Source organism: Bubalus kerabau, chromosome 8, assembly GCF_029407905.1.
Source record: "Bubalus kerabau isolate K-KA32 ecotype Philippines breed swamp buffalo chromosome 8, PCC_UOA_SB_1v2, whole genome shotgun sequence".
NCBI classification, from domain to species: domain Eukaryota; kingdom Metazoa; phylum Chordata; class Mammalia; order Artiodactyla; family Bovidae; genus Bubalus; species Bubalus kerabau.
Genome location: NC_073631.1, coordinates 80,865,314 through 80,878,762, shown reverse-complemented (window position 1 = coordinate 80,878,762; position 13,449 = coordinate 80,865,314). Strand labels below are relative to the sequence as shown.

The following is a 13,449-nucleotide window of genomic DNA, read 5'->3' as shown; positions in this document are numbered from 1 at the left end:
GATCTATCAGGGGCCCAGATCACTCACGTAGGACTTTGTAGACCACTTAAGGGTTTGGCTTTTACTCTGGATGAAAGGAGAACATTGTAGTTTTCTGAGCAGAGACTTGACATTGTCTGACTTAGGACTTAAAAGTTTTTCTGTGTTGACATTAAATTGTGAGGAAAAAAAAAAAAATAGCCTGAGACCCAGCATAAGGTTCTTGCAGGTGAAAAACAGTGGTGGCTTGGGCCAGCAGGGAGCAGAGGAGGTGAAGAGAGGTGATCAGATTCTGGACAGATATTTTGTGGATAGATTTACTGACAGATTGGGTATGATGTATGAAATAAAGAGAAGGGTCAAGAATGACCCCAAGAGTTTTAACCTGGATTTAACTGAGACAGAAAGGGAAGGCTGCAGATAGAGCAGGTTTGGGTGGGGAAGAGCTGAAATTTGGTTTTGATCGTGTTATATTTGAAATGTCATCCAGGTATTGATGTCAAGAAGGCAGTGAGATGTGACAGAAGTTCAAGAGAAAGGCCCAGACTATAAACATGATATTGTACTTGTTAATGTGAAAGTAAAATTTATAGGTTTTATGAATATAATAATTAAACTAGGATACATTATTAGGCTCTACATTGTCCTTAGACTTCATGGATAATATGTAGTATAATATATGACAGATCCCTCAGTCACAAATGAATGGACGCACATGAATGACTACTGTCCCAAGGTCATCCATTAAGGTATCCTTTTCAGGAGTCTGTTTTGGTATCTCAAAGCCAAGTGAATTGGACATGCTGAGGCTGAAGTTCCATTCAGAAATTTTCTCTTAATGCAATATGGTTTACACAGTATTTGAAAGTAAATTCTTTTACAAAGCAACCAAGAAAACCCACTTATAATCTTTAATTATGCTTAGCTATTATTTTCTGAATATTTATGAGAGGTTTAATTAGCCCTCTGCCTTCCACATGTTTAATATATTAACAAGAGGGCCTGTCTGGCTTCACATTCTTTGCTGTGAGCGATTTGGAAATACGGAAACTCATAGAAATGATCATTATCATTGCACCATACTTCAGTCCTTTTCCTTGGAGAATCCATGAGACTGGAGTCTTGTCTTTGAAGGAATCCTTCCTTTACTATGGGGCATCTGGAGGGCAGGGGTGTGTGTTAGTCAGCAATGTGTCCTCAGGATCTGGCCGGATCTCCAGTTCATAGTGAGTAAAAGGAGGTGCTTGTTCAAGTGAATGAAGTAGCATGATACTCCTCAAAGGTTAACACTCATTCTTTGTTGGATGACAGTCACGTTGGGTTTAAAAAAAAAAAAAAAAAAAAAAGCCCAATTGCTGCTAGTTTGGGAATCACTGAAATTTTTTAATGTTTGGCTTGCAATTAATTACCCAGTAGTTACACAAATACACAATTCCATCAATGAGCTAATTAACATTTACAACTAACAGTTGACAGCTGAATCATCTAGTAGTCAAATTTAATCAAAACCTTCTAGAATATATTTATACAGCCTGACTATATATTTTTTCAATTTGTCTTATAAGCCGAATTTGATATTTTCTGATATTTTAGATTTCCTTGGGCATTATTTGGCAGTCCCTCAGGTAAATGTCAAACATAAGCCATAATGTTCACAAACAGATAAACCATGTACACATCAAACCATAACTAAACCAAATGTATTTTTTCATTTTAAAAACAATTGAGAGTTGCTATGTCATTACCTGAATGATACCTTTTCAACAGAATTGTTAAATATCTGACCTACTCCCAAAAGCTATGGCTTTTCTCATTTAAAAGGCTGAATAGCTTTCCTCATTTGCAGTCATTTTTGCATTTTATTCTTTAGTGTAACTCATTTTTCAGCATAACTTTATCATGAAGCTGTTATTTCCACCATATTTTTACATGTGGACTCTAAAAGCTTTGCCCATCTCTGGTACAGCAGACATTAAGCGCATCTTCGTTAAGCTCAGGTGTGTACATGTGAGTCCCAGCTCTCTCCGTTTTAAGGATTTTTTTCATCCTATCACCCCAGTCCGGCCCCTACGTATATCATGGACTGTATCATCTGCGCTTCTACCTTTTAGTTGGTTGCTGTTGTTATAAATTTGAGAAGTAAAGAATTTATCTTTATCTTGGGCTCCCTCTACTGTTTGGGATGGTTATTTATCAACAAAGAGGTACTTAAAAAGCTCGATGCTAGTTAATAGTCATGATTGGTTTTGTTTTGGTCAAGAAATATTTGGCAGCCACAGATAGGTTGGACATAAACTATGAATCACAACTTATCAAAGGATGATTTGAGTTTAGTTTCTAAGGGTCAAATCTTTCCATTCTTTCTCTCAAGAGGCAATCAATTAAGTCTGTGACATATTAGAGGTTATAGGAAGCTGCATCTACATGCAGTATTTTAGAACTGTAGTCAAACCTGGGTTTAAGAGGAGCCATTATTCCCTCCTAACCAGCCATCCTCCATCAGATTTAACAAAGAAAGGACTTTTTTCAGCATCAGAGTGTCAGCTTTCGCTGGAGGATATTCCTATCTTCCAGCTGTCACTTGGTAGCCAAGAAAATTGACAAGATGAAATTTTTTAAAGAAGGAAATAAATATTTGACTTTGCCTTTAGAAATTGTTAGAATTTTAACATAGGTCATATTCGAGGAACCCCAGTTACCGTCTCAAATGGTCCGGCAGAGAATCGGAGTCCTGTGGGCTCTTTCCTGGCACACCAACTCCATGCCAATGCCTCAGAGGTCACGCAGGTGCTCTGGGCAGTTCTTGGTCTTCAGCAAGTCACCAGCAGTGAATTCTACCTGCAGAAGACCTGGAAGTGCTTATCTGTTTCACATGGATCCGTAGTCTGTCCTTGATTTTTCTTTTTGCCTTTTTATCACGCGCCAGACTGGGAAGCTCGCATTGACAGCCACGGGCGGGTCTTTTATGTGGACCACGTGAACCGCACAACCACCTGGCAGCGCCCCACAGCCGCAGCCACCCCCGACGGGATGCGGAGATCTGGGTCCGTCCAGCAGATGGAGCAGCTCAACAGGCGGTGGGTGACCAGCATGCAGTGAGCCCCTAGAAACCACCAAACGGGAAGGGCGATTAATGAAATTCCCTCTTAGACTTTTCTGCTCAGATTGTATGAGGAAACTGCAAAGTAATTAACCACCTCATAGTTAGTACTTGGAAAGCTAAATTTATAATTCAGCAGCAGGACATAAGCTAAGCCTGAGTGTCATTTAAAGATGGGGAGTCCTCTGTACACCTTGATGACCCAGGCTCAAACCCAGGTGTTCTTACCCAGGGGCTCATGGACCACCCCCCACCCAGGTATTCACTGAGGGTGTCAATGTTCCAGGAACCGTTCAGAAACTGTAAGCAAATTATACATGGATGCACATTTTTCTGCCAGACATTCATATCTGTCATAAGAATCTCAAACAGGTCTGGAACACGGTTTGGAAACAGTTTGAAAACATTCCAAGGATAGGTTTAACAGAATACTAAAAGCTGCCTGGAAAAAAAGCTGTCTCATAAATTGCTATATTCATGCCTACTCCAGTCCCATAATTGCTACATACTCAGAAATATACATTCTTAAACAGCTTTCATCATAGAAAATGAAATATTTAAAAATACTTTTTGAGAATTGTTTTCTCTAAAACGTAGGCCCTTTACTAGTTTTTAGCACGTAAAGATGTCATTTTGTTTTCAACATGCAAACAAAACCCTCAATAGCGTCTGTCCCATGTTGTAAGCTAGTACAAGCATCATACTCAACATCTTGCTCCTTTAAGATCAGGGCAGTGGCTCTTGGATACTTTTAGTAGCCAGGAGTGCAAACTGCAGGCTCAACTTCGTTTATAACCACCTGATGTCTTGCTAGTGTGAAGTAAAGGAGAAAGGTGGAGAAGGACGAGAAAGCATAAATAATTGGACTTGGGGGACACAGCTCTGGATAACAAACATCCCTTGAAAGTTAACTCTATACTACAGAAAAAAATGGACAATTTAATACTATTAAAAATAAACAGAAAAAAAAAGTTGAACTTCTAGTTACTGCTGTTGTAGACAGCATGCGTTAGTCGCTCAGTCATGTCCGACTCTTTGTGACCCCATGGACTGCTCTGTCCATAGGATTCTCGAAGCAAGAATATTGGAGTGAGTTGCCATTTCCTTCTCCATGTTGTAGGCAGAGGAGGATACTTTAGGTGAAAATCAAGAGGATTCTTTTATCACATGAGCATTTGGAAGACACTTGCTTTCCATTTTTCCCCATCAATATCTGAGTGTCATTAATAAGAACCATAAAGCATTTTCATTGGCAGCATATTTCCCTAGTTATTCCCACAGAAAGAAATCATATTACAAGGAAGAACATATTGTATATAAATGTACCAAAAGCCATGGGAGTGTCCTTTCATGGTGTTTGCAACTAAAAATGCAGGGAACACAGCAAGCTCATTTTACATAGAGATCATGTTCAGATGCCACAGGCAGAAATAGCCTCAAGATCTGTCTTGCCAGACAGAGAAGTTGAACGTATTTATCAGACTAAGAAACAGGGAGAGTACCATCAGGTTGTATCTATGAGAGGTCCAGTTGAAACACTAAAACAAAACAGAAGCAGAGGTAAACACCTTGACTCATGACATAAAAATACTTGGAAGTTTGTTCACGATGTTCAGATTGTATAATATAAAAATGAAGCCAAATCCATCCTTAACCAGGCCTCTAGAGAAGTGTACAGGCTTTGGTGTATAAAGGCCTGTGCCCTCCAGTGGAGCTGAACATGCTTAAAAAGGCCAGACTTTGATGAACAGGAAGCTATATTTGCTGCATCCATTTGGACAGATAAAGAAACCGAGCAATTTGAGAAAGTGCTTATTTCTTGTGAAAAATCCTACCTAGGGAAACTTAGATAACCTTGAGATAAGTATCCAGGCCCTTCAATGCTTATTTTAGCCTATTGCCCTCCAGCACTTACAGTTTTTCAGTGATTCGGCCTGATAACAGCAGCCACACGAAGTATACTGTCAGTCTTGTATCCGTTGCAGATGTGACCACACATAGCGGGCATTTGTTTGATGACCTACAGTTATCAGGAGAAATTGACACCCATCACTGTCTCAGAGCAAAATGGAAATACTTCTCAGTGTTGCAAGAAGGAGTTTCTTTTGACTTCTGGCAGGGTGATTGTGAAAGGCAAATGTTTTGTGCAAAGAGATGTGCACTGCAAAATAAGGAGTTGATGAAGTAGCATGAGGTGACCACGTGCCCTCAGCCACTCCCCAAGTGGCCTTGGTGGCTTTGCCCCATGCTCCTACTGCAAGGGAGTCCCTCGTTACCTGCCTTTCACCTGGCACCTGTCTCCATCCTACAAAGATCCAAACCTAATGTTGTTTGGTTCCTGAAACCTCCCCAGAGCCCTCCGCACAGAGCCGGTGGCTCCCTCCTCTGCAGCCCTGTTACTGATGGGGCACCGTGCCCGCCACTCATACTGTCCTTACCTTCTTTCTCACTCTTCTCTGTCCCTCCTCACAGTGGCTGGATGGGGCCAGAGTTTACCAGGACTCAGTACAAGGCAATTTCCCAAGTTAATTCCTGCAGTTTCAGAATATCCCAAATCAACTAACTCTACCTTCTTCACAAATACTTCTCAAACAAACCAAAAATATAAATACGTAGTCTGATTTTAGATAGTCAACTCAAGTTTGATGTTTTAGTTATCTGGATAAAATTATACTATGGAGAAATGGAAGTCTTAAATATGAAAAAAAAAGATCTTGTAATTTTATACTCCAAGGATTAGCTTTTTTAAAAGATTAAACTGTCTTCGAGTTTTCAAGTTCCATATGCACAGTCTTGTATATTTAAAATGATGATATAGTTTTATATTCATTTTTCACTTACTACATTATTAGCATTTTCATATTGCTACATAGTCTTAAAGTTATCACTTAAGTGATAGTGTTCCAATGAATGAATGTTAATTTAGTTAATTTGTCATATTGTTGGATATTTATTTTTATCACTATTTTGGGCAAGACCCAAGGGCATGTAAAATGTTAGGATTGTTTTAGCATGTTTCCTTTGGGTTATATTCCCAAAATTTGATATCAGTGTTTGAGTATTTTTTAAAGTGATTCTGCAGATTCACTCTGCCAGCAATGGTACCCTCCCTTCCTTATCATCTTTTGGTGGGTTTTTACTGACTTAAGCAATTCTCCTGGTGTTTTGGTGCATCTTACATTTCACTTCTTGGAGGGAGGGTCTACTTCTGCTTCCATGAGCTCTTCTTTTACCAATTTTAGCTCCGCCTGTGAGAATTGTCTGTTCCTATAAGCTTAGTTTGTTTGGTTTTTGTATAGTTTGTTTTGGCTTGGCTCCTGAAGGGTTTTGTTTTGTTTTGCTTTGTTTTCCTTCTGGTTTGGTTTTGTGTGTGTTCCTCTGTGTGTCCATTTACAAATTAGGCATTCCAGCTGACTTTCTTATCAGTTTCCATAAACTCTATGCAATATAAATATTTAACCTTTTACTGAAAAAAAATAAAATGTGAGGGGTTATTGAAGGACTCTTCTTGATGAAACAGAAGAGAACCAGCTCTCTGACACTCTCTTTCATCTTCAGATCAAAGAGGGCCTCTGAGGCTACAGCCCTGCCCTCGCTGGGTGATCCTCCATGAGTTGCTCTGTGGCCTGCTTCTCCAGGACTGTCCCTTCTCCAGCAAAGGCCAGGGGTGGTGTCTGGCACTTGGGTTTTGAGGCTGCTGACCTAGTAAGGTATGGGATACTACAGGTCCAACCAAGGACATGTGGAGCAGGTTGTGAAATTTCAGACATTTTAATCATATAAAGTTATATTGATTCATTAGAATTCTCTTCTGCGGTCACTGCACTTTGGGAAGGAAAAGAGAGGCCACAGCATGAGGTTTGTCTAAGCCCTGTTGCAGATGTCTGTTGCTGAGGAACAAACCACCCCAGACTTGGCGGTGTAAACACCAGTAACTGATGATTAGCGCCATTGTTGTCATATCATCGCCCTCTCTCATGCTTGTCATGGTGGGCTGAGTTCAGTGAGCCCTCTCAGGGTATCTCATGGCTGCCGTCAGAGGGTGGCTGGGCCGGACAGGCACATATCTAGAGGTGGACACGGGCTGTTGGCTGGGACCCCAGCTGTGACTGTTACTCCAAGCACCTGCATGTGGACTTTCCATGTTGCCTGGACTTCCTCACAGCATGGCTCCTGTATTCCATCACAAGTTGTCACTTTCATTATTGTCTATGCATCCAGGAAACCACAAGACCTTCCCAGCTTGAAGGGGAGGGGACATTGATTCAACCTCTTAATATTAACAGTAGAATGATAAGATTCTGGAAGACCCTGTGGACTAAAAAATATAGTTGAGTCACTTTTGGACAGAATGTGGTCCACTGGAGAAGGGAATAGCAGACCACTTCAGTATTCTTACCTTGAGAACCCCATGAACAGTATGAAAAGGCAAAATGATAGGATACTGAAAGAGGAACTCCCTGGGTCAGTAGGTGCCCAATATGCTACTGGAGATCAGTGGAGAAATAACTCCAGAAAGAATGAAGGGATGGAGCCAAAGCAAAAACAATACCCAGTTGTGGATGTCACTGGTGATAGAAGCAAGATCCGATACTGTAAAGAGCAATATTGCATAGGAACTTGGAATGTCAGGTCCATGAATCAAGGCAAATTGGAAGTGGTCAAACAGGAGACGTTTACATTCTAGGAATCAGTGAACTAAAATGGACTGGAATGGGTGAATTTAACTCAGATGACCATTATATCTACTACTGTGGGCAGGAATCCCTCAGAAGAAATGGAGTAGCCATCATGCTCAACAAAAGAGTCTGAAATGCAGTACTTGGATGCAATCTCAAAAAAGACAGAATGATCTCTGTTCGTTTCCAAGGCAAACCATTCAATATCACAGTAATCCAAGTCTATGCCCCAAACAGTAATGCTGAAGAAGCTGAAGTTGAACGGTTTTATGAAGACCTACAAGACCTTTTAGAACTAACACCCAAAAAAGATGTCCTTTTCATTATAGGGGACTGGAATGCAAAAGTAGGAAGTCAAGAAACACCTGGAGTAACAGGCAAATTTGGCCTTGGAGTACAGAATGAAGCAGGGCAAAGACTAATAGAGTTTTGCCAAGAGAACGCACTGGTCATAGCAAACACCCTCTTCCAACAACACAAGAGAAGACTCTACACATGGACATCACCAGATGGTCAACATCAAAATCAGATTGATTATATTCTTTGCAGCCAAAGATGGAGAAGCTCTATACAGTCAGCAAAAACAAGACCGGGAGCTGACTGTGGCTCAGATCATGAACTCCTTATTGCCAAATTCAGACTGAAATTGAAGAAAGTGGGGAAAACCACTAGACCATTTAAGTATGACCTAAATCAAATCCCTTATGACTATACAGTGGAAGTAAGAAATAGATTTAAGGGACTAGATCTGATAGACAGAGTGCCTGATGAACTATGGACTGAGGTTCTTAACATTGTATAGGAGACAGGGATCAAGACCATCCCCGTGGAGAAGAAATGCAAAAAAGCAAGATGGCTGTCTGAGGAGGCCTTAGAAATAGCTGTGAAAAGAAGAGAAGTGAAAAGCAAAGGAGAAAAGGAAAGATATAAGCATCTGAATGCAGAGTTTCAAAGAATAGCAAGAAGAGGTAAGAAAGCCTTCCTCAGCAATCAATGCAAAGAAATAGAGGAAGACAACAGAATGGGAAAGACTAGAGATCTCTTCAAGAAAATTAGAGATACCAAGGGAACATTTCATGCAAAGATGGGCTCAATAAACGACAGAAATGGTATGGACCTAACAGAAGCAGAAGATATTAAGAAGAAGTGGCAAGAATACACAGAAGAACTGTACAAAAAAGATCTTCACGACCCAGATAATCACGATGGTGTGATCATTCACCTAGAGCTGGCATCCTGGAATGTGAAGTTAAGTGGGCCGTAGAAAGCATCACTATGAACAAAGCTAGTGGAGGTGATGGAATTCCAGTTGAACTATTCCAAATCCTGAAAGATGATGCTGTGAAAGTGCTGCACTCAATATGCCAGCAAATTTGGAAAACTCAGCAGTGGCCACAGGACTGGAAAAGGTCAGTTTTCATTCCAATCCCAAAGAAAGGCAATGCCAAAGAATGCTCAAGCTACCGCACAACTGCACTCATCTCACATGCTAGTAAAGTAATGCTCAAAATTCTCCAAGCCAGGCTTCAGCAATATGTGAACCGTGAACTTCCAGATGTTCAAGCTGGTTTTAGAAAAGGCAGAGGAACCAGAGATCAATTTGCCAACATCCGTGGATCATCAGAAAAGCAAGAGAGTTCCAGAAAAACATCTATTTCTGCTTTATTGACTATGCTAAAGCCTTTGACTGTGTGGATCACAATAAACTGTGGAAAATTCTGAAAGAGATGGGAATACCAGACCACCTGACCGGCCTATATGAGAAACCTGTAGGCAGGTCAGGAAGCAACAGTTAGAACTGGACATGGAACAACAGACTGGTTCCAAATAGGAAAAGGAGTACAACATTAAAGCTGTATATTGTCACCCTGCTTATTTAACTTCTATGCAGAGTACATCATGAGAAACGCTGGGCTGCAAAAAGCACAAGCTGGAATCAAGATTGCCGGGAGAAATATAAATAACCTCAGATATGCAGATGACACCACCCTTATGGCAGAAAATGAAGAGGAACTAAAAAGCCTCTTGATGAAAGTGAAAGAGGAGAGTGAAAAAGTTGGCTTAAAGCTCAACATTCAGAAAACTAAGATCATGGCATCTGGTCCCATCAGTTCATGGGAAATAGATGGGGAAACAGGGGAAACAGTGTTAGACTTTATTTTGGGGGGCCTCAAAATCACTGCAGATGGTGATTGCAGCCATGAAATTAAAAGACACTTACTCCTTGGAAGGAAAGTTATGACCAACCTAGATAGCATATTCAAAAGCAGAGACATTACTTTGCCAACAAAGGTCCGTCTAGTCAAGGTTATGGTTTTTCCAGTGGTCATGTATGGATGTGAGAGTTGCACTGTGAAGAAAGCTGAGTGCCGAAGAATTGATGCTTTTGAACTGTGGTGTTGGAGAAGACTCTTGCGAGTCCCTTGGACTGCAAGGAGATCCAACCAGTCCATTCTGAAGGAGATGAGTCCTGGGTGTTCTTTGGAAGGAATGATGCTAAAGCTGAAACTCCAGTACTTTGGCCACCTCATGCAAAGAGTTAACTCATTGTAAAAGACTCTGATGCTGGGAGGGATTGGGGGCAGGAAGAGAAGTGGACGACAGAGGATGAGATGGCTGGATGGCATCACTGACTCAATGGACGTGAGTTTGAGTGAACTCCGGGAGTTGGTGATGGACAGGGAGGCCTGGCGTGCTGCAATTCATGGGGTCGCAAAGAGTCGGACACGACTGAGCGACTAAACTGAACTGATTGGAAAATGCAGCCTGCCTTGAGCCACTTAGGGGATCCTCTGACAGCAGGTCCTTTGGTCTTTGACAGGCCTCACTCCTCCCCCAGGTCAAGGTTACACCCTTGGGCAGCTTCTCACTGGCTCATTGAGTAATCCCCCCACCCCTGCCCAAGGCTGCATTACTTGAGTCCCAGCAAGAATTCAGGAACATCACAGACAAGGAGCCTGCACCTTCCCTACATCCTCCCTGCCACAGACATGTGGGGGCTAAACACACATAAGCCTTTCTCTTTCTCTGCTTTTTGCTCATTCTTGTCCTTCCACATTTTCTCGTAAGAGGCCCTCTCAGGAATGCCTCCCACTAACTGCTGCAGGCAAAGCCATCATTCTGCAGGGTGTCAGGAAGGAGTGGCTGAGTCTCCTTAGCTAAAATAAAACCTCAGACCAGTGAATATGTAGATAATACCATCTGAATGTAGATAATATCATCTGAAGATTTGTTACAAGTGCAGATTTCAATTTTGCTCCAGTTTCTGTAATTATAATAATCACCCAGATTATCACTCTGGCAGGTAGTCTGGAAACCACACTAGAAAACAAAACTCCTTTTTATTTTATTTATGTATTATTTTTGGCCAAGCAGCATGAAGGATCTTCGTTCCCCGGACAGGGATTAAACCCCTGCCCCCAGCAGTGGGAACGTAGAGTCTTAAGACCACTGGATCACCAGGCAAGTCCCCAGAACTCCTCTTTAAAGGTCAAAGAAAGGTCACTGGTCTTCGGAATGCCATGACAGAAGACCCTGTGTGTGTGACAACATCTCCCATGCCCCTACCTTGGATTGCACTGACTACTCGCGACTCTGCAGATGCTGGTCCCTCTTCTCTTCACGCTTCTTCCTACACTGCCACATCTCTTCTCCGAGCACATGACCCACATAGCAATGCTCCCCTGACTATGGTCATTGTGTGACATCTGGAACCTCCAGGTCAACCTGTCCAAATCCATGCTAAAATCTTCCTGCCAACCTGCCCATCCCACCTGGTCTTCCTCATGGCTGGTGCCTCCACCCACCTGCTCTAAGCGGAAGCCCTCCTTCCCTCTTCTCCAGCTTCCATATCCAGGCCTCAAATCCTGTTAAGTCTACATGTAAAGTTATTACAGTTTGGCTGCTAAAGATCTCTTAAGTTCTGTCCCTTCTCTCGTTCCTACTGTGCCAGGAGGAAAAGGGAGGCAGAATTCCTGTCCTGTGCACCAGTGGGCTGAGAGACATCAGGCAAAGTCAAGGTCACACAGGATGGAGGAAGGAAGCAAAGCAAAGAGGAACAAGACAGCTGGACACCTGCATACAAAACACAGTGAGGCTTAGGCAGGCAGGTATACTTTAGGTATAGTTCAGTTTAGGCAGGTGTAGTTCAGGCAGGCAGGGAGGTTTAGGTAGGCAGGCGTAGGTGATCTTAGTATCCCTACAATATGTGGGTGTTCCCCTTGCCCAGCAGCATCCTAAGAGACCAGCATGATACACCACACCTGTCTGGGTCCAGGCTTCAGCATCTCCAGCCTGGACCGATGCGGTAGTTCTCAGCTGCTCTCCCTGACTCCAGGCTTTTCTCCTCCCCTGCACTCCACATAGGTGGGGTCAGTGTAGAGCTGAATCTGCCTCTTTCTCAGCAGCTGTCCAGTCCCTACAGCAGCAGTTCTCAAAGTTAATCCCTGGACCAGCAGCAGCGGCTGCATCACCTAGGAACTAGTTAGAAATGCACGTTCTTGCCTCCCATCACTCCATCCCCAGACCTACTGAGTCAGAGAGACTCTGGGGGTGAAGCCTGGCAGCCTGTTTTCACCAGCCCTGTAAGTGATTCTGATGTAGCTCTGGGCCTAGAGAACAATGTTCCAACCAGTGCTGGCCCCTCCTAGGTGCTTTCTGCCACTGTGCTGGTTCCCTGGCCCTGCCCAGTGCCTACACATCCTGGTGCCACCACCAAGCTTCTCAGAGTTCTCTCAGGTGAAGCCTTTGGCATGTTTTATTTCCTCTGTGTACCTTTCCTCCAAGCTCCCTGATAAGTCCATACACTGGCTTCAGAATATATGTGCCTTGGGTGTTTCCTTGTCCCTGTTCATAACTCTAATACATGTAGGGCATCATGTTCATATCACCAGAGTCATGGTCTACATGCCTTTCCCTTTTTTGCTGTGTCCTGACTGTGAGTGTTCAGAGAGTGAGGTCATATTCCAGTCTTCTCTTTGGTCTGAAAGTCCAGCACAGAGCAGGCCCCATTGGAAGAGTCAGTGAATATTTAGTAAGTACCCAGTTAGGTGACTGATTGGCCTACTCACTCATTCTCCAACTTGGAAAGAAAACTCAAAGGAACCTTCATATAAGCTGAAAGATTTATTTGTCTGGCAATGTTTTTTGTTGTTGTTGTTTAAAAATGTTATTTATTAAAAAAAATGTTATTTATTGAAGTATGGTTGATTTATGATATTGAGTTAATTTCTGCTGTACAGCAAAGTGATTCAGCTCTACATATATATATATATATTCTTTTGCATTATGGCTTATCACAGGATATTGAATATAGTTCCCCCTGCTATACAGTAGACCCTTGTTGTTCATCAATTCTGTATATATTAGTTTGCATCTTTTAGTGTATAATCTTTGCACACTCCTTCCTAGTCATACCAGTTAACTGTCAAATAAAAACGAGTAGAACTTTTAGTTTGTAGACTTATCACAATCAAAGAGAGGTGATTTGACATCTTAGTTGTAATATTTTTAAGTTCCTTCCCACACCATTATTTTAGACTCAGTCCAATTTCGTTTAATGCAGGGCAGAGGCGTTTTTTATAATGATTTTTTGTGTGTTGATTTTTTTTTTAAGTCACCATACTCATCATAGCTTACAAAACAAAATGAAGTCAAATCACCTAGAGATACTTGTCTTGCAAATGAAGTATC

At 42.0% G+C, this 13,449-nt stretch overlaps 1 protein-coding gene across 1 annotated transcript in view; it reads left to right on the top strand.

The window, feature by feature from the left end:
* HECW1 (HECT, C2 and WW domain containing E3 ubiquitin protein ligase 1) overlaps positions 1-13,449 on the top strand; it is a 483,654-nt gene that overhangs the window by 364,859 nt on the left and 105,346 nt on the right. The window contains exon 12 of the mRNA XM_055590733.1: positions 2,906-3,056. Within this exon, the coding sequence (XP_055446708.1) occupies positions 2,906-3,056 (151 nt within the window). The remainder of the gene's footprint in view (positions 1-2,905; positions 3,057-13,449) is intronic.